This window comes from Amblyomma maculatum, chromosome 1 (genome assembly GCF_055883805.1).
Source record: "Amblyomma maculatum isolate TAMU_Amacu chromosome 1, ASM5588380v1, whole genome shotgun sequence".
NCBI classification, from domain to species: domain Eukaryota; kingdom Metazoa; phylum Arthropoda; class Arachnida; order Ixodida; family Ixodidae; genus Amblyomma; species Amblyomma maculatum.
Genome location: NC_139344.1, coordinates 12,601,720 through 12,626,323, shown reverse-complemented (window position 1 = coordinate 12,626,323; position 24,604 = coordinate 12,601,720). Strand labels below are relative to the sequence as shown.

At 45.6% G+C, this 24,604-nt stretch overlaps 1 protein-coding gene across 2 annotated transcripts in view; it reads right to left on the bottom strand.

Annotated features, from left to right (window-relative positions):
* LOC146201781 (uncharacterized) overlaps positions 1 to 22,070 on the bottom strand; it is a 95,686-nt gene extending 73,616 nt beyond the window's left edge. Inside the window, exons 1-5 of one of the 2 annotated variants that reach the window (XM_084583400.1) lie at positions 21,916 to 22,069; positions 21,520 to 21,603; positions 18,897 to 18,954; positions 14,645 to 14,691; positions 4,312 to 4,395 (exon numbers count right to left, since the gene is read on the bottom strand). In XM_084583400.1, the coding sequence (XP_084439526.1) occupies positions 4,312 to 4,395; positions 14,645 to 14,691; positions 18,897 to 18,954; positions 21,520 to 21,603; positions 21,916 to 21,924 (282 nt within the window). In that variant the 5' untranslated portion in view covers positions 21,925 to 22,069. Of the gene's footprint in view, positions 1 to 4,311; positions 4,396 to 14,644; positions 14,692 to 18,896; positions 18,955 to 21,519; positions 21,604 to 21,915 lie in introns of both variants that reach the window. The other variant, XM_084583407.1, reaches the window with a different exon arrangement.
* Between the last annotated feature and the right edge of the window lie 2,534 nt (positions 22,071 to 24,604).

Below are 24,604 nucleotides of genomic sequence, written 5' to 3'. Positions count from 1 at the left end.
GGTGCTGCCTCTCGGTGCATAGCTCAATTGCTGGCAATGCGCCAGCCAGCCGGCGCATTGCCAGCGCATTGGAGCATGCTGTTTGTCATTAGTTTGCGTGGAAATTAGAAATCCTAAGGTTTAGATGATTTTGTGCGTGAATATATCCTCAATAGAGCAGAATGTTGGGCTAGTTGTGTGAATATGTCCAGTGAAACGAAGTCTAGCCAAACAAGGCTGGCGAAACGTGGTGCGTTGTTGGCTGCACTGGCAGCTACGCAAACTCGTCGGACGCTTTTAAGTCGATTCATTTCTATAAGTTTCCACACAAGCATGAGTGGCGGGCTACCTAAACATGGTTCTTTGAAAGGCAGAGACACAAATCTACGTATTTGGTTACTGTGTGGTCATGGAAAGTGCTAAAGTTTTTAAATTCCAGTTGCAACCGGATGCTTTGTGCCTTCTGTTTCCCAGAAGTGATGGCACAAGAGTCTCGGAGCTGAAGCCACACTCCTTCATCTGTAGTCACTTTATTGACAATTGGAAATCGAAGGAACCTAACAGCGTAAGTTACAACGCTAGCATTTCCCCACCTGTGTACAAATAAACCCCAGCACGGAAAAAGTAAAGGCAGCTCCACCATCGTCGTTCAGGCTGCATTACGATCTTCAGTGATAGGCAGAGGCAATGTTTGTGCAGCTACTTTCGCTAAGTTATAGATAATTTACTTTTTCCTCTTAACAGAAAGGAGACATGAACAATTCCTATTACCATGATCTTGTCCTTTTTCCTCTCTTTATTTGTCAACCAATGAAAATGTGCTGAGAGCTCTGCATTAATACACTTAGAATTTGTTAACATTTGTTTGTGGCATGTCTATTTTGCCTAATAAAATCACTCATTGCACAGCTCAATCGATACCGCATGGTCACAACATTTGCTATCGGCTTCATATAAATGTCGAATAAGAAAAAAATACATTTTAGTTTGTGGAAACGAGCATGAACGTAGCATTTTTGTTTTTAATTTCGAAGGCCGGGTAGCAAATATTTTTTTTTTCGCATTTACGCTGCACCTGACATGGGTTTACATAATTTCTCAGCAGCGCCCATTTCCTGGCCTGCCTAAATACATGAGTTTCTCATTGGCGTTTTAGTGAACGCGAGATTTCCTGATGGTAGCGTAGTAAGACAAGGCAGTTTTACCTCTCAGAAATTGCTTCTATGGCCAATGTTGTAAACAGATTTAGCGACAATCCGGCAAGCTGCAGTGACAAAGTTGTAAAAGGAATGGCTTTCAGTTACCCGGATTCCTTTACGTGCAAATAGAAAACTACCTACATGGTCGTATCCCCTCACACCCATCAGGTATCGCGGTCAGGTATCGGCCCCGCAAGTTCGTGGTACGCTGAGAAAGTAGAACACCTTAGCGAACGAGGCATCAGAGGGATTCATTTCACAATAGAACGCTCTCTTAGTTGTCGGTGGCTTATCTTACAACACATCACACTGTGTGTATGCTTTTTTTCGATTGCATTTAACAGTTAGACAGTATTGGACTATTGCCTAGCTGCGATCAATCGCATTGAACTTCCTGCGCTGAGAGAACGCCTAAATAAGCAAAAGCCAAATACTATCAAGATCTCTATCATAGCAGGTGTCTGAAAAAATAGGGACGCTGATAGCAGGAAATTTAATTTTTTCTTTTCAACACCTCCGCAGCATGTCGAAAGGTATTTATAGTATAATATTTTCTAAGTCAATTACATGTAGCAGCTCGGACGTGTTCAACAAGAGCAAAATCGTATGTGTAAAAATGATGCTGAAGTGGTATTACTCATTTGGCTTATATTATGATTAAGTTTGATAGTCTCAAGGCCGGGTTCAGAGAGCTATTGTAGCGTAATTGTGCAGGAAGTCCTGGAAGTATGTGTGTGTGCTTTTCCAACAATAAATAGATTCCTACTTTTGCCTTGCTTGTTTATTTTTCTCTTTTTCCAGCTCTCGTTGCAAGGTTGAAACTGGAATGTCATTTGCTGCTATTCTATTCTGAATCGTTTGAGCCTAGCTATTACCAAAAAAGACAGGTGCAGCATCCTTTTCATTTTACATAAACGCTGACCATTACAACTACCACTATTAGAGCGCCACGACTACACGGCTCGGTGATATTTTATCTTCAGGCGGGTTTCGACTAGAACTAATATAAGATGAACGCGCAGTGCAGGCGCAATTCCCGTCTTCGAAGTCGTATTGACAAGCACCTAACGAAGGTGTTCCTAGCGCATGTTGAAATCGCTCGTGCAGCATTTTCGAGTATTTAACAGAAATACCATGTGCCGGGCGGTTTCAAAAAAAAAAAAAAAAAAAAAACATGCACGCCTTGCCGAGGGCGACCCTTTCCTTTTTCAAGATTTCCCGGTCGAAAAACACTCCTTGCGATTACTCAAAGTAGCTCAAAGCTCTCAAAGCCACACTGCAAAACAACAGGTTGGGACATGATCAAAAACACCTCGCAGAACGGAAACGACTGCGCCACTCAGCTGCCTCAGCACTCCGCCGTGGGCAGCGCTGTTCCGCCGAGACGACGGTGGCGCCATACAACAGGCGCCCGGTCCCTATACACTGATTCTTTTACGCATGTATAAAACTGCTCTTTTGGTAACATTGACTGTATGCTTAAAATGCTCGATTTAATTTGGTACACACCTGCTTATCCAGTGCAAAACCACATTTGGTCTTGCAACTCTGCCGCACCACTAATTATACACAATCACTGTGCTGCAATGAACTTACCGAAGCAACTGAACATTCTTGCGAAACATGGCATCACCACAGAAAAACATGCAAAATAATTAGCTGTAATGCCTCACCTTTTGATGTAACGTTTTTCTTGCCATTTTCGCGTCGTTTGTTTCGCACTCCACTTTTTTTTTTTTGAAAGCTTTGTTAACATTTCTTTTCCTGCCAAGTTCAGTGCCTATGGTTTGTAAAATGCTACTGACATAAGCGGTATGTAATTATTTTGTTCTAATACGTTGCTTTTTGTGTACAAGCTAGAAATCTCATACTACCTCCGCGTTTGCTCAAGCCCGGTCGCTGTGAGAAGAATAGTGAGTTTTTAAAGCTGCAGCTGGCAGCCTTTTAATCTTTGTCGTGCGTTGTAGTATTGAGCAAAGGAAATAAAATAATTTGATTTCATTTCATTTCTGAAGTAACTGCACTCCTCATCTAGGAACCGACAAAAGAGTGAGGGTGCGGGTTCTAGTCTGTTCCTGTCGTGGCTCTGATGCCTACCTTGTCTCTATTCTCTTATTCTGACATTAAACTGATGTGATATTTTATATAAAATAGCCTCGTTACTTGACCGTAAACGCCTCTCCGGCTTACTCGTGCCTTCTCCGCCCTATACACACTGCCCTCATATCAAGAAAAAAGGCGATAATTGCGTTAGTGACACTTCTGTTTCCCTGTACAATTTGGAAAGGAATTTTTTGAGCGGCTTTGGGTGATTTTAGCACAGGCTGTGATTTGCCCTCTCATTCTTCCGCACCTATCTTTTTGTAGGCATGCGTGTACACTGCCTTTAAATGCAGGCTTAAACAAGTAATAAACCAGTTGATAGTTCGCGCTCTTTCTGTCTACCTGTGTTTATTTTTCCTGTGTGTGTACTTCTGTGCGCAACTTGTTTCTACAATAGTATGCACCAAGTCGCCCAACAAGTTCTTCTAAAATACACACTGCCAGAGTTCAAAATTTCAACAATGCACATTGAAAACCCGGCTGCGGCGAGGCAGCGAGGCAGGCAGTGCAGACACCGCTCTACTCGGCACGCGCCAGGCTTCTGTCGTCTGGCAACAGTGATACCCCTTGTACTTCATCGATCGTGTGAATGCAGGAGCAAGGGAGGGGGTTCCATCGGCTGGGGTTGCCACCGCGCCCCCTCCCTGAAAGTCTCCCCCATGTGAATACCGCTTAAGGGGAGTCGAAAGGGCAGATTCTTTTGATTTCCGCCACATTAGTCAAATTGATTGCCCTAAATTTATCCTTCAACATAACCTCAGCAGCGAGCTCACCAATATTAACGAAGGCACCCAAAGTTAAGTTTTTGACCGTGCCAATGCACCTACGTCAGATACAGTTTAGCGAAGTAAATCGAGGGTTATTTCTATTTACCTATGATGTACTCTACCTATGCAGTTTGGCCCGTTCAATTGTTTAAGATCATGGTAAATTTTCCCTCAGCTGGTGGCAATAAAATTTTGTTATGTTGAAGCTAAAACTACATGGCATTCCCTGGACAGGCAGTTGTCAAAACCAAAGTCACAGTCACCTGTATTACTGCTGCTAAGTTTTCCTTCACTTCTTCCAAGGAGGAATGGGAGTCCGCACTTTCTCCCTTGTCCACTTTTGCTGCCTGGAGAAACAAATTAATATGATCAGCACAAATAAATGGGAACTATACTGAAGACATAAAACTACGCAGGAGAAAGGACATAAAAAGGAGGCAGGCAGACCTTTCTGCGTCCTGTCTCCTGCATAGTTTTACGTCTTCAGTATAATGCCTTACCAACTAGCCCCTCATTACACACTCCAAAAACGGAACACTTGCATAATACAAAACAATCGCCGTATGACACAAGTGTCCAAAGCCAACACCGGCACAAAAACTTGCCTTATCGTGCTAGGCATTACATTTACTGCATTTTAAGAAGTGACAGATGGGCTGTACCTGCGACATGGTCACACAGCAACAAACATGTTCCCACTGCACGCGTCCACCACACGTGGTTAATTTTGACTGGAGCAACTGGAGTACTATGCAGGCTTTGCTTTTGATGATGATGATAGTATGGCCCAAACCCTTTTCAACAGGTGATCACAGTGGGTTTTGGATCAGGCCTACAAAAGAACATTCCATACAATGCCAGTGCGTTGTTTTCATGAATTTATCGTCCAGACGTTTCCACCACCAGTGCTCCAGACATTGTTTTGTCGTTTCCACTGCCTTGTTTTTGTCGCCTGTCATGCATAGTGCTATTGCTAGCACGTCCGTGTGCATGCGCGGTTGGAGGAAGTGGTAGAGAGCAAATCTCTCTCTCTATGCTATGGTGAGCACTCCAACACAATATGATAGATCGTCTCCTAAGCAGAGGAGAATTTTGCTCGAATGATGGTTAGGGACTAACCTGACAGTTGGCATGCAGAGGAAGGCAAGGCGGGTTCCGAAATGTGCTGACTGGTGTCCTAACCTTGTGTGCGTGGAGCTAACCAATTCTGTGTGTGCGCGCGCAGTGAACCTTGAAACTTTGCGACTGAACTGAAATTTCACACTGACAGCAAGTGTCCATGTGACATTCTTGGTTGGGAGGTGTGAAGTTCGCTGAACTTTTGGATACGGTACACCTCCTGCGGAGAGTTTATGACATGATGTAGCTGCTCAATGTGCACCTGTCCTCGGTCACAGTGACTACCCATTAGGTGGAACCGCTGATGCACGGCGGAGGCACGGTGGTAACTCAATTGTTGCCGACGACAGCCGCCGCCGCTGAGCGCTCGTTTCCTTTGTGCAGTGTTCAGTGTTGAATGTCATTTCTGTGGCCAGTAGACGTTTTATTTATGCATTCTTGTATCGCTACGTGCGCGTCTTTCCCTCTGCTGATGTGCCTATAACATTTGTGGGGAAGCAGGTGTACGGTGGCTGACCACTGCGCGACGAGGCGCCAATGGGTTGTTTGAGCTGCAGCTGCTCAGAACTGCTTGGTTAAGCTGGAGTTGGTACTGAGCGTTTGGCCCCTCAACAACAGCTTACTTCTTATAAACAACCTTCAGCGATTGTTCCCGTGGCATACGTTGGTCCCATATATGCCCGTGTGCGGAAAAGAAAACATAAGGGAAAGCAAAGGTTCGGAATGCAGTGATGTCAGTGCTGTTCGTACGTTTGCTTGGGACCTTTCCTTTCCCAAGTTTGATTAGTTGATATCCTTTCCCCAGTTTTTGATTGGTGAGGAAAGTTGCCTTATTGCTTATTGGTGGCTGTCCCCACCTAGGGCGGAGACAGATGGCTCAAAAGTAAGCGCTCTGGGTGAAGCCGAGGCTAATTTCTTCAAATGAATGGGTCAGTCATATATATAGTTTTCTCTTTCCTTCAGTCTTCTTGCTTTATTTATGTGTACAAAAATAGTTAACTTTCTGTCGTGCCAACAGTAATATGAATTGTTGAGAGTCCAAATCTTCAAGTTATCAAGAACATCGATATCATCACAAGTGTTTCCTCTCCTGGCCACCTGAAGGGGAAATTCAACTCCTGGGAAAATGTAAAATCCGAACTGCCTAATATTCAAAAATATTATCTGCTGAATGAGATACAAATGGTAGCTTGGTTCACGGGTAAGTGCAGCCATTGTAACTGTGTGGTCATCATTTGTTAAAGCGACAGAACACTTTTAAAGTGCACGTCACAGTAGAGGAAATGCACAGCAACTTTTTTAGCTCTCACAAAGTTCGGTCCATATTTGCGTCGTCCTAAGCATGGAAGAGATTTAGCAACAGATCTGGTTCGTTGGGATCGCTTCCTTGGTCGTTTCCAGATGCTGCACCCCCTTACACTAGTGACATGAGGAGAAGCCATCGCGATGAATTACATTCGCAGCGCATTCACTCATGCCCCTCGCACAATGAACCCACCACCCGCTTTTGCCACTGAGAGGCTGAAAAAAAGGAAAAGAAAAAGCGTTCGTTAGCGCATCCCTCCCTTTCACGTTGTCATCAAAGTATGTTTGCCTTTTCATGTTAGCTGTAGTGGGAAAAAGAAAGCAGCGGGAGGGGGGGGAGGTAACTGAGCAGAGTGCCAGCACTCGTCCGGCTATGCAGGCCCTGTTTTCACTTTATCATGTCCTGTTTGTGGCGGGCGCCGTCTAATGTCACACAACCACTCAAACACCTGATAGTAGAGCTTTTTTGAAGTTTACAGTGCTAAAGGCCGGAGTCATGATCACGTGCTTTCGTTGATGACTCATGGGTGGGATAGAGGACTGTCGCAAAAAAAAAGTTTTTTTAACTATCATGATATGGTTTTTCCTCTCTTCGCACTACATTCCTGCCCATGCCCATTTCTTCTTCTTAATTTCCACTAGAATGTCGGTAACTTGAGATATTTCTCTGACCTACTCTGCCTGCTTCCTATCTCTTAATGTTACCCCTACCATTTTTCGTTCCATAGCCCTCTGGGTTGTCCTCAACTTAAGTAGAACTCTCTTGGTTAGCCTCCACGTTTCAGCCCCACAGGTGATTACAGGTAAGATGCAACTGCTATATACTTTCCTCTTTAGCGATACCGGTAAGCTGCTAGTCATAATCTGTGAGTGCTTGCCAAATGCGCTCCATCCCAATCTTATTCTTCTTGTTATTTCCTTTTCATGGTCCGGATCTGCGGTTACTACCTGTCCTAAGTAGACATAACCGCCTACTACTTCCAGTACTTCGCTACCTAATGTAAACTGCTGCTCCGATGGTCGGTTAGGGTAACAAACTGGATTCCAAGAGAAGGAAAGCGTAGCAGGGGGCGGCAGTAAGTTAGGTGGGCGGATGAGGTTAAGAAGTTTGCGGGGGTCAAGTGGATGCAGCTAGCACAGAACCGGGTTAAATGGAGAAATATGGGAGAGGCCTTCGCCCTGCAGTGGGTATAGTCAGGCTGATGATGATGATGATGATATGGTTTTTAATTTGGAACAGTGTGACACCCATCCGATATCACAGACTTTCATGGGCATTGGCGGGGACTGTGCCCACAGAAACACTTATCCATACTTCCGAATTAACGGTCGTCGAATTAGCGAGTATTTAGTTGCAAGCTTCGGAGGTTGTGCAGAAGAGGGGAGGAGCAGGCAGCCGCCGCTGCAGCCGCCAGCCACCCCTACAATCCAGTGCCGCCAGCCACCACACCGGTCATGGCGCCATTTCGGCTTTATCTTCTCTTCCATAGTTTTACCTGGTTTCATTTTCTGTCCTCGTTTTTGACTTGCGCAACCTATATATGCACCCTATCATAGAGCCATTTCTTTGGCTATGTGCTGGCCACCAGGCCGCCCAGACGCAGTGGTGCGTCGTTCAAATTATTCGTAGCAGAGCTGACTCGCGTACAAATTAAAGGTCTTTTTTATACACAAACCTCTATGGAGCTTGACCAGACCAAATGGTGTACTTCGAATTAATGAGCTTTCACTGTAGTTGTAGTTACAGTCGACGGCCAATTTTTCGGACTCTCAACGGACCTCGAAAATGTCCGAAAAATCGGGCAGTTCGAAAAAACAAATGTGCATCAAAAGAACCTCAATTTATTGCCTATTATTGACTTTAAGGCCCAAAAAAGTCAAGAATGCTTTTCTGCACCACGCTCCATTTCCGTCCTAACAGGACCGCCTGAATTTCGGCAAGAGTCGTAGTGTCGCCGTAAGCCGGCGAAAGGGTTGCGACCACTTCCATCAGCTCAGCTTGCGTTGGCTGTGCTGCTGCAGGTGAGTCATCTGCACCACGCTCCATTTCCGTCCTAACAGGACCGCCTGAATTTCGGCAAGAGTCGTAGTGTCGCCGTAAGCCGGCGAAAGGGTTGCGACCACTTCCATCAGCTCAGCTTGCGTTGGCTGTGCTGCTGCAGGTGAGTCATCATCATTGTCCCTCTCAGACTCCGCAAGCAATTGGGGAATAATTTCTGCATCTGTGAGCCCAGCGTACAGTTCCAACTCGTGGTCCACGTCTGTGAACTCTGTAAATGAGACGGTCGATGGAATTTCGACACCTGCAGTGCGAAGGTCATCAGTAAGCTGCTCACTGCCTGACAGCTGCTCGACGACACTCTCCTCGTCCAAGGCAGCCGATTCATCATTCAGCACAAATCCCGCGTGGCGGAAGCAATTGCGCAGCGTTGTGGGTGCTACAGACTTCCACGCATCGGCAAGCATACTAAGTGCTCCAAGCAAATCGACAGAGTAGATTTTCCCACTCTCGAGGTACACCATCACCACCAACCACTGGATTACAACACCGAGACCGTTGAGTGCCTTCGCGCTGCCGCGTTGCAAGAAAAAATAAAAAATAAATAAAGCTCCTTATAAAATCCGGAAACAGCTTCTTGAAGAACTGAAGCCGATTCAATTAAATACGAGCCACAGTAGCGACAGAATGCAGCTCTCACTTTAGCACAACCACGGGCAGTCGAAGCGATAAAGCTAAAAGAAAAAAAAACGCACTCCGGCAGTAACGTTCCGGAAGCGGAAGCTGCTAAGCAAATAATATAGCCTCGATCCAGCATCAGTTTAGCTGAGAAGCGGCACGCAAGGTCGGCACCGGTTTCAAGGCTATCGAAGGAAAAAGTAAACAAACAAGATGGCGGCGACACCACTTAAAATGTGTGGCAGTTGGCCCGGAATGTCCGAAAAATAGAATACAGTAGCCGACGGGTAATTCGGACTCCAATAATTCGGACTTGTAGGATATTTCGAACTTCAGTGAGGCACCGTCAGTCACCCCATAGAAGCGCATACATATTCGCGACGGATATTTCGGACTTTAAAAGTCCGAAAGTTCGATTTTTCGGACTAATTTCAGTCCCCTGCAGGCCAAAATCTGCCATCTTATCGGCTTTTCGCCGGTAGGGTGTCTAGAAGGGGAGGTGTGAAAAACGCGGCGCGCTGCCCATAGAGAGGAGTGGCCCCCTGCGCATGACTGCCGCCAGGGAGCGCCGCGGTCTGGGGCGCCGTCAGCATTCCGGAGGGAGCGGCAGAGTGAAGGTAGTCAGAGCGCGGTTTGACCCGTCGTCGTTGTGTGTTTCGGGGCGATTTCTTGCGTGTGCTGCTTGCATACCCTCGCTGCGTGCTGGCAGAAATGCCGCCGACGTCAAAGAAAAAAAACTCAGAGGTGGTGCTTTGTTCCCGGGTGCGATTCGGGTTACAAGTCGTGTTCGGAAAAAGTGTCTCTTTTCCGTGCACCGTCTTGCCCAGATCAGCTCTCGAAGTGGGCTGCAGTCCCCCTGGATGCTGTTGAGGTCGCGTTGGACCACACAGACTATGTCGAAAAGCGAAGCGACGCTCGGCTGGTATATTATATTGCGGGCTATGTGGCCAGGAAGCGTGTGCTGTCGACAAACTGTATAGCATGCAGGGAGGCTTGCCTTGTGGAGAAAGACTGCGTCCCTATAGAGATCTTCCAGCTGATGCTTGTAAAGAGTGGGTGGGCTACTGTATTCATCATCATCACTGTATAATTTGATTCAAACTCTTGAAAACAGGCTGACACATGAATTCAGAAGAACCCGTCTGCATTCTAGATTTGTTTTCAGCATACTGCAGAAAGTGAGCTCAAAGGTGCCACAGATATGTGTGGAGCATTGTGTTGAAATCACAAAATCGGTAGTAAGGTGTTTCTACCTCACCAGAATCCACTTTCTTTTGAAGGGTCTAAATCAAGAAATTAATGAAAAAAAAAGGTAAAAGAACAAAGCCTTGTGTGATTTGAAGTAAACAGCGAAATTGGTCGAAAACATTCTGCTGTGTGCCAATAAGCTTGCTTGTCCAGGAACACGTTGCATGATTTTATTGCGTTCTTGTCTTGGAGCATCAATGGACAAGAAGTGGAAGCTGTGACAGATTTTCTGTTCTTGGGCTCCAAGATTACCTCGGAAGGAGACTGCAGTCATGAAATTAGGAGACGCCTGCTTCGTGCTATGGTCTTTCCAGTTGTGATGTATGGATGCGAGAGTTGAACTGTGAAAAAGGCTGACCGCCGAAGAATTGACGCGTTTGAATTGTGGTGCTGGCAAAGACTCTTGAGAGTTCCTTGGACTGCCAAAAGATCAAATCAGTCGATATTGTCGACCATAAACCCTGACTGCTCATTGGAGGGTCAAATTCTAAAGTTAAAGCTCAGCTACTTTGGTCATCTGATGAGAAGAGAGGAGTCGCTGGAGAAAGATTTGATGTTGGGGAAGGTTGAGGGTCGCCGGAGAAGGGGTAGGCAGCGAACGCGATGGTTAGATGGCATCCTCGAGGCACTCCAGATTAATTTATGTGATGTTAGGAAGATAGTGAGAGACCTGAAAGCGTGGCGTGACATGGTCCATAGGGTCACGAAGAGTCGGACACGACTGAACGACTGAACTGAACTGATCATATCCAAAATGCACGAATGTTGGTTGCAGCACACGATCTTGCTATTGTACGGGCAACAAGCTTAATTTTGTTTACGTAGGTTGCATGACGCCTACCACAACACGAGCAGCAAATATTCGAGGAAAAAGTAGTTGAAATGGCTCTGAAACCTTTCAACACGTTTGTGATGGTTTAGTAATGCTCTGGTAGGTTTAATCGCATTCAATCGCTTTCGAGCGTGATAACACCCGCCGCAAAAAGTAACGTGCGCAAGAATTGGATGATTCTGGCAATAACTATCGCGTTCACCAAGAAGAAGAGGAAAATTTTTGCGTATACAATCATGCGGAACACATTCCGTCGTAGTTAAGCTCCATAAAAATTGATTGGCTTTAATAGATTCGTAAAATATGTGCTTTCGGCTAGCAGAAAACTCGCGTGAAATTCGCTCAGATGCCCAAAGATACTGTTGTTTCTCTTTGTTTATATGTCAACAGTAGTATTAGTTAAGCTTTATAATGTTTGAAGACCTGCGGTGTCTGCTAAAACTTCGAAACATTCAACAGAACGCGTTTCGACTACAGCCTTGTCCTTGCTCGCGCAAGTAGACGCGCCGCTGACAACAGCGCCGCCGCGCGGCAATCACGCCGAAGGGACCAGCTTTTCCAGTCCGGTTTTCACACCTCCCCTTCTAGACACCCTATCGCCGACGCAACAAGCGCCATCTTGGATTGAGGTGGATTGGCTCTGCAGTTGGATTGGCTTGACATGGTTTCGGTGCCCCATTTTTGCCAGGAGAGGCCCCTGCAATCTCTGCCACTTCGAGGTGGCAGTCGGATTGTCATCGCCGTCAACCTGCTTTTGTCGCCAACGCTGACGCGGGCAGCTATCTCTTTGTGCTTTGTCTCATACGTCCGCCGTGTTGTCACACGAGTTTCTCCGACCGCGTCAACCGAGTGGCGCGCCGTCAATCCTTTGGCCGTTTTGTGATTGCGTCCGGCGGTTCCACCGCTCTGAACGAAAAGTGCCTCATTTTTGCGTGTTTGACGAGCGGTGTGGTGCGCACTCGGGCTGTGGACATGGCCTCGCCGGTGCTGCCGGGTCCGTCAAAGAAGCGTGGGAGCTATTCTACCATGACCCTTGAGAAAAAGGCAGCGATCATAAAGCTAGTGCTGAGTGGGCGAACGCAAGCTGACGTGGCCAAGGAGTTCGCACTGTCGAAGCAAACTATTTCGGATTACGTGAAAAATAAGGAGAAGATTCTTTCCGCCTTTGAGGCGTCCCACAGCAGCAGCCAGAAGAACGACAGGAAAGGCGACCACCCCGAATTGGAGAAGGCCTTGCTACTCTGGCTTAAAGCTGCTTTAGCGAAAAACCTTCCAGTGTCGGGCGACACGTTGAAGGAAAAGGCAGAGACCCTGGCCGTGAAAATGAGAATTGAAAAATTCAAGTTCACGGACGGATGGCTCCGCGGTTTCAAGAAGAGACACGGTGTGTCTTTTAAGATGTGCGGGGAGAGCGGAGCCGCCAACCCAGCCACGGTAGCAGACTAGCGTCAGACGAAGTTGAAGCCCTTGTTGAGCCAGTACAGCCCGGAGGACACCTTCAACTGTGACGAGACCGGCCTCTTCTTCAAGATGTTGCCTGACCGCACCCTCTCTTTTTCGGGTGACTCCTGTTCAGGGGGCCGCCACAGCAAGGAAAGGATAACAGTAATGGTAGGTGCAAATGCCACTGGCACTGAGAAGCTGCCACTTCTTGTGATAGGCAAATCCAAAAATCCTAGGTGTTTTAAGGGCGCGAAGAACCTTCCCGTGTGGTACTGCAGCAACTCCAAGGCATGGATCACTCATGCTTTGTTTGAAGATTACGTGCGTCGACTCGACCGAAGTTTCGAGCGGCAGGGGCGACAAGTTATTATTTTTGTTGATAACTGCGCGGCTCACGGCACCTTCGACAACCTGAAAGCCATTCGGCTCGAATACCTGCCACCAAACACCACCAGCGTGCTCCAACCAATGGACCAGGGGGTGATCAAAAACCTTAAGGTGCATTATCGGACCCGTCTTCTGCGGCGCACAGTCCTTTGTTTTGACAACGGGAAAAAGTACGCCACGGATCTTTTTGCGGCGGTTAGCATGCTGGCTGACGCGTGGAAGGCAGTGAGAGCGGAAACAATTGCTAATTGCTTCAGGCACGCTGGATTCTCCGCCGATGAAGTCGATGACGTAGAAGACTGCAACGATTCTGAGGATTTGACTGCAGACAGTGGCGAAGACCTCATCGTTGACCTTCGCGGGAACGGAATGGACATTCCAACGGGCTCCACGTTCCGCGAGTTTGTTGAAGTGGACGACGGCCTCGATATGTGTGCGGACCTCACGGACGACGAACTTGTACGCCAGGTTCTTCAACCTGAAGACGAGTCGGACTCCGACGACGACTCGGGCGGCCTACCACAGCCATCGCTTGCACAAATTACGAACGCTGTGAACTTGCTGTCTAGCGTGTACAGCGAAACGACAACTTTGGCGCAAATACAAGCGCAAATCGTCGCCAGCAAAAGAAATTTGCCGCAAGGTAAAATCGGCAACTTTTTTAAGCCGATTTCCTCTGAATAAAGTGATTTTTTGTGCTTCACGGATTTTTCGGACTGTTCGATTATTCGGACCATTTTTCGGGTCCCTTCAAGTCCGAAAAAACGGTCGGCGACTGTAGCCCTCCCTAGAGTGTCCGAAATTTTAAGCCGCGTAATACATTGGTTTTATAAGGTATGTCCTGCGGCCAGGAAAAAGTCCAAATAATCAAGTATGTCCGAAAAACTGGGTGTTCGAAAAATCAGTCGTCGACTGTATAATAGTTTGTCTCTATGCACTTAAAGCACCGCACAAAAAGCCACTGCATTTCTTCACATGAAGTCATGTTTCCATGGTAACAGCCACCTCGTATGTTGGCTTGTTGGCTTTGATACTTCGCCCCGCCACACCTATGCACTGCGAGAAAGTAACTGTGGTGGGGGAGCGCCGCTGATCAGTTTTTTTACATCGCAAGCGCTCGTTAGGTTATGCCCAGTTATCGCAATATTTACTATGCGAGGAAAAGGAAAGATTAACAGTGCAACAAAAAGATACAAGTAGGCACACAGGACAGGTGCTCCACATGACGAAATAGCTGGTGGGTTTTTTCAGTATCACAAGCATTGCGATGTGAAAAAACTGATCAGCAGCGCTCCCCTGCCACAGTTGCTTTCTCGCAGTGCATAGGTGCGGCGGGACGAAGCATCAAATCCAACGAGCCAACATACAACCATAGTTTGTCCAAATTTCGAACGTAGTAGCTGGGAAATGGTGTTATCCAGGAATGTATTAACCGGGAGAAAAATAGTGTAGCTCTATGGGAGATGTTTAACTGCCCGTGATTTTGAACATATGAAACAGAAAATCGTATGAACTGGGAGAATATCCATGAGGTTCTACTGTATGTATGTATGCAGCTATCACTCAGAAAAGTGAGGTTGCTTACTTCTGCTTCTGCTTGATTTTCTCTGTGCCTCATAGGATCGCCAGCACCTGAAAAACAAATAACAGCAATGATGACTTTTGCTCAAAGCACACGAATATTTTACAAAAAAGCATGGCTATGTGCGTTTCCCCATAAAATTTTCAATCAAATGCACCGCAGAGAAGATCAGATGGTATGAACTAAGGGAAAAGGAAAAGCAAATGGAATCACTTAAGTTCTAGGTTAAAAGCAACATATGGTCAAAGATAATTCAATCAGTTAGGTAACATGCTTTGACTTGCTGCCTGAAACACCAATATTTTCTTTAGTTTGAAGAAGCAAGCAGTGGGGAGCTTACAACCTATTTAATTAGCAAACGCAGCTGAACATCTCATCACTTCACAAGAGGCAAGCGGCATCGATGGCAGCAAAAGCTGGACTGATGTATTAAACAGGTCCTGAACCACTTGCCAGCCATGGCAAGTAAAACCGTTTAGCCAGCAGAGTACACTGACTGCCCTGCACATCTCTGACAATCTGCAGACTGGGTTGCTCTCCACCTCTCTGCACAGCTATGACCACACAAACCATTATCCTGTTCAAGGCACGGTGTTACACTTAAAAGCTTCAAACATTCCACTTTGTCTCCAGTGGTATGCCCCACACTTTTCACTGGCAGCAGTGGTACGCATTCCTGTAGAGAATGCTCCATAGGCAGATATGCCACTGTTCTCAATAGCCACAGCGGGTGCATATGCACATGTGATGTATTCAAACCCTCATCGTTTGCTGCCACACTGCACATGCTAGGATGTCACCAAGATGACAGAACATGAAGGAGGCAGGGAAAAAAAAAAACGAATCTGAGTGTTGTCTAACAGTGAGCGCAGTCTACTCATATCGAAGGAAGGAAGGTCTTATGTGAAGCGAAATGCGCCTGGCATGTGGTCAGTTGCGAGCACTCGTGTTTCTTACTCTTCTTAAACAGGCTCACAAGAGCAGGTTTTAATTGTTACAACCCACAACATGGCAACGCAACATTGCAGTGGTGAATATTTTACGACAGCACACATAGCATGCAGATGCCCATTGTTACAGCTGATGTCAATATAACCAGTACAGTCAAAATTCGATTTAACAAAGCCAGATTATATGAAGATATTGTAATTCCCGCTCAGACGCCCATAGGATCCAATGCTTTGACTAACCCGAAATAATGAAATCAATTCCGTGATCTGTCCCGATTTAACTAACCTTTTTTCAAAAAATGAAGGTGGAAAGGGAACATTTTTGGTCTATTTTGCAGAGAGCACCCTCAAAATTAATTCACTGCGAGCCCGCGGTAACAGCACTGGGCACCTTCGTCTCCCTTTTTTCAAACTGCATGATGCAAAACCAGAGTTGCAGTGTTCAGTTTATTTCACCAGATGGAGACAGTGGTAAAAAAAAGTCTCATGTCACATTCCAAGGGGTGGTGTTGCTCTTCGGTACTTTTTTTGTGGCATGCTTCATGTGGCTTGTTTGCCATTGTGTTTCTGCAGATATTTTCCCATGCATTTGAGTACATACTTCTCTTAAGCTCAGCTTGTTCGGCCTACAGTGCTATACATAGCATGCACAGGCAAAGATCATCGACTTAATTGCTGGAAAATTAATTTGTGGTCATCTGCAAGCAGATGTCTATTCATACCCGGTCTTAAACAAATTTATATTCCCAGATTTTGAAGATGACATCTCCAGGGTATGAGGGCAGAGTGGTATCCTGAACCACACAATATGGGAGTGTTTCCATTCCCCAGGCAAGGCAAACAGCATTGATAGTAGAGAAGCCTGTGGGGCTTTGCTGAAAAGCCCAACCCTGGAACACCAGCTGATAGCGGTTAAACTGGCTGAAAAGGCCGACGAGATCCAAGGAATTTTGGCCAGCATCTGAAGCGCATTCCCACCTGCCCTAATGCGCCTCTCCTCTAGAGAGGAAGGCCTGGGGTAGGAAAGGGCCCTTTTCTGCCGGACAATAAAGTTGTTTCACTTACTAACTAGTCCTCTCGGGCTTTTCTTGATGAGTAACAATTTTTGTTTCTTCTGCTCTAACGGCGGCGGTCATTTTTGCTGGCTGCATTTCATTTTGGAAGCATTAAAGCTTCGCAAGTATGATGCCGCGGTAGCTTTTTGGGTGCCGCTGCACCTTATAATCGAAGGTACCAAATTAAAGGATCGAGAAATGCCGCATTCGATTTAACAAAATACATCACGGTTTCCCTCAACTTCGTTAAATCGAGTTTTAACTGTACTGGTATATTGTAAAACCTCGAGAATAATACGAACCCACACATATTACGAGGTGTAATTTGGGAATAGCAAAAGTGAATAAAAAAGAAAAAAAAGTTTTCATCGGCATACAATGCGAGCGAGGAAACATCGACAAGAGTATTTATTTCCACTACAATTTGCAATTGCGCCGTGAATCGTATGCGCCCTGTGCTTTCGCATCCAACGGAACCCTGCTCCAGATGCCAAATAGTGCCACAAACCTTCGTATGCTGGTGCCGGTTCACTTCCCTTCTCGCAGCGGAGCGCTTGATCGGAGCATTTCATGCACTGTGAGGAAAAGAGCAGCTCACATTCACCCCGGCAATCGCGGAAGGTGCCTGTTCCTCCACTGTTCTAAAACCAGGAGGCCGTTTCCAGATTTGACGCGGGAAGGCAGCGCACAAGCTGCCGACCATTGTACGCCACGCTTGCGCCTTTTTGCGGATAGCACTGCATGCAGGCATGCAGCACGTACGCCAAGGAAGTGTTCTCAGGTTCGGTGTTTTTGCGGTCGTGATGATCCGATACATGTCGTCTGCTGAGAGTCCTTGGCTAAAGACATCGTTCTGTAGAAACAATTTTTCAGCACCTCGAAACGTATTCAGTATCCTGCATTTTTCGAAAGTGCGACTGACGCGCTCCTTGGGAATGCTGGTCAAGCATCTGCGATTCGGCTGTAGGGTGTGGCCAGCAAGGCTGCAGTGGAGAGGCCCATGAGACCCGTGCGAGGTGTGATCGACCTCCATACTGATGCGTGTGCTTTATGGCACCATGGTCACGAGGATCGAGACATGAAACTGAAACCAACAAAACAATTGGCCGCTGCCACGGTTAGCTATAGCACCTCTCGCTGAAAGGCTGATGCTGATAGCATTGATTAATGATGAGGCCAGAGCTGCAAATTCAAGCTGCAATTTGTTCGGATCTGCATATAATACGAAGCAGAAATCTGACATGATAAATCGGGGAAAAAAAAACCCTCATATTATATGTGGGGTTTTTACGGTAAATAGACTCCATTGCATCGATAAAAATTATTCTGGGACAATGTCACTCGTAAGAGGGGATTAACACCACAGATAAAGTCCTCAAGTCAGCTGGTAATCAGCGTATTACGAGATGCTGCACCACAAAGTTAGTGACATGTTTGTGGTCAAAGCAAATAAAGAAAAAGAGCACCTTTTCCTTCTGCAACCTTCAGCAAAAAAACTTTACAATAAAAATTAAAAAAGAAACTGTAGCAAGCATCAACACTCTTTCTTTCATTATTGATGTAGGTGCATCATAACTGACAAACATTCCAAAAACTGAGGGTGGTTTACATGCAAAGCAGCAATGGGGGCTAGTTGGTATACCATTTCAAAAATTTTCGCGCTACGCTATACATAGACACAAGAAAGCCGGAACCACGTACACAGGACAAGCGCGCTTGTCCTGTGTACGTGGTTCCGGCTTTCTTGTGTCTATAGCCTGGCGCGAAAATTCTTGAAATAGTTTACGTATTCTCTTGTTGACACAATGTACACAGGCAGGCCCATACACAAAAACTGTTGTCTGTAATGTGAACTGTCCGGCTAATTATCAAGCTTACTCGCTAACTCACCAGCTATTTGCCTATTCTAACCCCTCTCCTCACCCCCCCCCCCCCCCCCCTTATTTTTAAAGATGGACAGGTAGGTGTTTCAGGGCCCTTTTGTACTCGTCAATGACACAAATTCACAACATACCGCAGACTTGTAACTAGATCGTGAACTCGATAATAATATTACGATTTCAAAACACTAATGCTAGCCAATAATATCTCATTACAAAATTATTTCTCGAGCATACATCACAACAAGTCTGAAATAACAAATGACATGGGTGACTCAGCTGTTTCACAGTGTTAGGAAGCAACACTTCATAATAGGAATCGGCTGCTAGAGCTGCGGCATCAATACGAGGCAAGAACAGGTAAACTTACATATATTTCGGGCCGCTGCAAGAATTCTTCTTAATGTTGTCAACCGTTCCTCAAGGCCCTACAAGAAGGTTAACGAAGCATATTTGCATATTTTGTAGCGAGCACACAACTCATAACAGTTGTCTCAAAATCATGCGAGATCAACCTGGCATACGCTGCACAAAAATATACTACTATTGGCACTGGAAGGAGAGAACCAAACTAATACCAGCACAAGGCCATGCTACCGTATTAACTTGTATAACAACCCCCCCCCCTTTTTTTAAGTCTGAAAATTTGAAAGATTATTTATTATGCAGGCTCCCATATTTTGGCCTCACCTTCACAGTGGAAGATGCCATTGTACTGTGCTATTTTAGTAGATTACAATTCAGTCAAAAATATCCATGACACTGCAGTCATCAGATATGATCAGAAGAACTTACCCATTACGAGAACTGAAGGAATAGTTTGACAGCTGTTGCATATGGTGACGTGTGCAATAAGGACACATGTGCCAATCATTTTTCTATCTTATTTTTACGGAAGTACGAATTAGATCTAAAATGTAAGCAAGTGCAACTCTTTTGTGATCACTCCATAGGCCACAGAGTGCATATGATAAGCTCTGTGGTTTTGCACGCAAATGTTGGGACACATTGCCCATCATAGGGATACTATCAAAGTTTGACAACTGCGGCGACGTCAGTTTCCATCTAGTTGACTTCTGTTTGGCGGGCGGCGACGTTGCAGACATTCGGAGCGCAGTACCCTCAAATGTAAACTAAAGGCTTTCAGCTTGCAACAGGACGTGCTAAGAAATCTGTGCCAGTAGAGCAATTCCCCTGCTTCTGCCGAGGATTTTATTTTGACGGCAGCAGTAGCGAAAGGTATGAAGACTTTGCGAGGTCGAATTTCCCCTCAGACGACGATTCAGGAGATGATTAGCATGAAAATTCTAATAGTGGTCCAAGGCAGGCATATTTTCAGTTTCTGCTCGCTCTTGAGCAGTCACGTACGCTCACTGTGTGCTGCTGTTTTACCTCTACTCGGTAGGGTTTCAACAACCTATGACAGTGATCAACTGCCGCCGATGCAAAAGTAGATAGTTTTTACTGCGATGGGCACGCGGGGTGTACCCTGGTGACAATAGGATAATAAAGAACCAAAAGTCAGCCACTGATTTCTTTTGTTTTTCTCAACTCTGATCGCCGAAGCTATATTGGCAAACACTATTAAATGCACAGAGACATGCATTTTCAAAAAATGGACTCGTACTTGTTCGGAAAGGTACTAGAAGGAAGGCACCCTCTGTGAAAGAAATGTTGAAGACAATGGGTCTAGTTGACATGCATGAGCATCATGAGGATGCTGCAACCGAAACTAGACCATAATGTGGGAAGTCTCTAAAGGGGCCCCCTGCTACCACAGATCACGCCACAAAGCCGCTTCCTAGCTTTGCTGGCACTCTTAATTGGCAGACTTGGATGATGCGAATCAAAAGTCGAAAGGAAAGCCCTGGTTTGTATGGCGGCTTCTCCAGCACATCAACCGAAGGCCAGCAAAGTTCCTACAGCCACAGCAAGCCGGGGTTGACCACCTAGCTTTCAGAGAAGTGTTTCTTAAGCAGATTCTCAGTCTTCATGTCGAACCAGTTAGTACTCTGCCACAGTCTGCAAAATGTGATGGCCATAATTGATAAAATGTTCAATAATACAAAAACTGAGCTATGCCATTAGTGGAAAAAGGCTGAGCTGAGAACAAATATTTTTAGTAATCCATGCAATTTTCTTGCTGCTTTTAAAGCAAGTGCAATAAAAAATTCAGTTTTCTTTTTAAAGCTGAATATAGATATAGATTTCTTTTTTTTTTTCTTTTGGAAATTAAATTTATTTTTCATGATTTCAAACAAGATTTGTGAACATCTTAGGAAAAAAGTCAGAAGGGTTGGCCAGTATGGATGCGTTAAACTGCTTGCCTCTCATGATATGTTTTGCGTGCCGTCGCCTTTAACTTCCATCCCTGTCCAACGATATCAGAAACTAAAACTGAAGTGAAGAACAAAGTGCTTGCATACCAAATTTACTTTTGGACTCAAAAAAGCTGTCCTGTTTGGGTAAAAGCCTCAACAGAGGTGTTAGCTTACAGAAGAGCTACCTACCACGGTTGACAGCAAAAAAAAAAAAAAAAAAAAATAGAACAGGAGAAATCTATCTTGTAGGGAAGAGGAGGGAGATATGAAAGACTGATGTAACGAAAGACATGGATATGTAACGAAGGTCTTTCTAAAGGGGAGTCGAAAGGGCAGATTCTTTCAATTTCCACCTCACTAGTCAAATTGATTGCCCTAAATTTATCCTTCAACATAACCTCAGTAGCGAGCTCACCAATATTAACGAAGGCACCCAAAGTTAAGTTTTTGACAGTGCCAATGCGCCTACGTCACATACAGTTTAGCGAAGTAAATCTAGGGTTATTTCTATCTACCTATCATGTGCTCTACCTATGCAGGTTGGCCCATTCAATTGTTTGAGCTCATGGTAAATTTTCCCTCAGCTGGCGGCAATGAAATTTTGTTATGTTGAAGCTAAAAATACATGGCGTTCCCTGGACAGGCAGTTGTCAAAACCAAAGTCACAGTCACCGGTATCACTGCTGCCGCAGTTTCTTTAAGGATTTTCAACAGGTGAACAAGCCTCATCATCTCTTCGAGTCCTGTTGTCCCTGTCTGGAGAAACAAAATAATATGGTCAGCACAATTAAATGGGAACTATATGAAGACATAAAACTACGCAGGGGACAGGACACCGAAAGGAGGCAGTTAGACCTTTCTGCGTCCTGCCTCCTGCATAGTTTTACGTCTTCAGTATAGTGCCTTACCGACTAGCCTCTCATCACACTCCAAAAACGGAACACTTGCATAATACAAAACAATCGCCATATGACACAAGTGTCCAAAGCCAAAACCGGCACAATAACTTGCCTTACCATGCTAGGCATTACATTTACTGCATTTTAAGAAGTGACAGATGGGCTGTACCTGCGACATTACCACAATCGTGTCTGACAGAGCCGCGAGTTCTACAAAACTTTACACAACTCACGCGTTCACGCAGCAGTGACTACCACACGTGGTTAACACTGGAGGTGATGGTGATGGTGATAGTGGCTATGCCTATGCCCTTTGTAGTGGGTCGTTGCTGCCTTGTCGTGCGGCGGAGCCAAAAAAATAAAATGTAACAAAAGTAAAAAAAATGCACAAAAAACTAGCGCCTGTTATTTTTTAAGTCTCGGTTCCCTGATCCCCAAAACAGTCTCAACACAGCCGCCAGCTGCCGCTAGGGTCGCAATGCCCCTCATGGGAGAATGTTTGCCCACGGCCGGTCTCGAGGGAGAGCGCGTTTCTCTCTTCTCTTACGGCCTCTCCAATGGGGTCTGTTTCCACCGCCCGCCGCGCCTCGGTGGGGTCGCCACCGCCCCACTGCTGCTCCTCCGCTACAGCCGTTCACGCGCAAGGGAAACGCGCTCTTCGTGGTACACCATCGGGTCGTCGAAGAGTCGGCGGTGAACAGTCCACACGACACGTAATCAGAGCAAGCTTGGAAAATTCACGGCACAACGCTGGCTGCAGCGGCATAGTGCGGTGAGAGCACGCGGCGTGTGCACCAAGTCCAAGGGAACAAAACGCGAGTCTCGAGAAAAAGCCGGCAAAGCATGGGCTGCCGATCGCTCAGGCGAATGGAAGGAAATGGAAGTTAGGTTGGCGCGCTTTAGCGCACGCGTTCATGACTTTAAAGCAGCGTCCCAGATGGTTCCTGTGAGTGCTTTCTTGATGGCACCCGAGTCCATCTGTGTGCACGGGCAAGAAGCGGGGAAAAAAAAGAAAAGACCCAATCTGTCTACCACGTGTGCGGTACGCTTTCTGGTCGCCGCTGTCCGTGCCCTCCTCAGGTGCCCCAGGGCACGGGCGGCCGCCACAACCCTGTAACAATCGTGTAACGGCCTACCCGGCGCCACTCAAGCGGGTTTGTTTAAAAAAAAAAAAAGGCAGACATCAATATTCCGCAACACCGTGTACATATAGGTCAAACCGGAAATTTATCTACACCAGCTAAAGTTCCTCGATCGTTAACATAAGCCGCGTTGATATGGACAACTCGAATTTTGGGCAGTTTTTCTGGGGACCTAGCTATTCAATCGCATGAACAGCCGTGGTAAGAGTAAGTCATCTAGACATAAGATATGCCATCAAGCGTATAAATATCCAGGCGAGTGAAGCGGAACTATGTTATTTCAGGCATAATTACAACGAGGATAATGAGATTGGAGCGGCAAAAATATTGTCTAATTCCAACTTCAATGAACCCCACTCAAATGTTATTCCGGTGTTCCTAACGTTCTTTTTTTTTAACGCCTAATAGAGCTATAAATAAACGTTAGCATAACCTTTCTATAAACATTTTAACAACATATCTAATATATATGCAGCATTATACTAGCGTTCTTGAAAATGATAAAAAAAAAAACCTGCACGAGCATGTAGCCTACCATTGGTGACGGTACACAACTACGCAATACTAGCGCGACATATAACTCCTATAGTCACCTCTGAATAAATAGCACAGAGAAAAGTTTTTATATCCATTATTGAGGAGTGACCCTTGAGTAACAGTGGCGAATGTGTAATAAGCAAAGCATTCTACCAAAATAATGGGGCAGCGATTGCTCTCTAAGGCAGGCATTACTGCATAGATAGTTACAAGGAACTATTAGTTCAAAAACATACTAGAAAAAGAAAGAAAATATTGCTAGGAATTAGTGCTTGAAATAGATTTCCTGTTTTTTTTTCATGAAATAATCATGATATCATGTAAACATTTCATTAAACCAATATTTATTTGCAAAATTAAAATAATGTTTATAATACAACATAAAACATTTGCTGGTCTATAAATTATAGCAAAATTGATAACAAAACTTAAAAACGTTTACTCTGACTTTATACTAATACTTTATGTCATGTAAGCATTGTGCAACTTACATTACATTTTTACAAAATTATTTTCATCTTCGGTGTTACCTCGATGGTTTGTCATCTAGCGCCGAAAGACAGTTTTGCTATTGTTGCTGTTATGTTTGCCTTGAAGAAGCTTCGATGTGATCACTGCTCACTCATTTTTTTTTTTCATCTTCTTGTACAGGCTTGAGAAAAAATCCAGATTAAAATGAACAAAAGTAGATACCATGCCGCAATACATGTCATATGCTTGTCGAACGTTTGCTGAGCGACAGGTTTTTTTTTTTTATATATATATATAAAGACTCCATTCACGTGTTGAGCACGTTGACAGGATGCTGCTGCAGCATCTACCTTCTGTAATCTTTCATTTAGGGGCTGCACTCACCACGAAACCCGCGGGCGACAGCGCGAAACCAGGCAAAAGCCACCCGCCGCCACTGAAGCAGATGCGGAGCGAACAGTGAGCAGGTCGCGCCCCTTGCGGCGGCGGAGAGCGTGCCTCAAGGAGAAAAATTCCCATTGTTCCCACCAACGTTGTTCACACGGTGATTGAGAAGGCCGTAAGAAAGAGCGCGCGCTCTCTCCCTCGAGACCGGCCGTGGTTTGCCATTCTCCCATGCCATTCTCAATGCATTGAAGAAAGTGTGGCGGAAGTGACGTCAAAATTTGGGGTTAGCCAAGTCGGGCCATTAGCAACGGCGACGCTGTT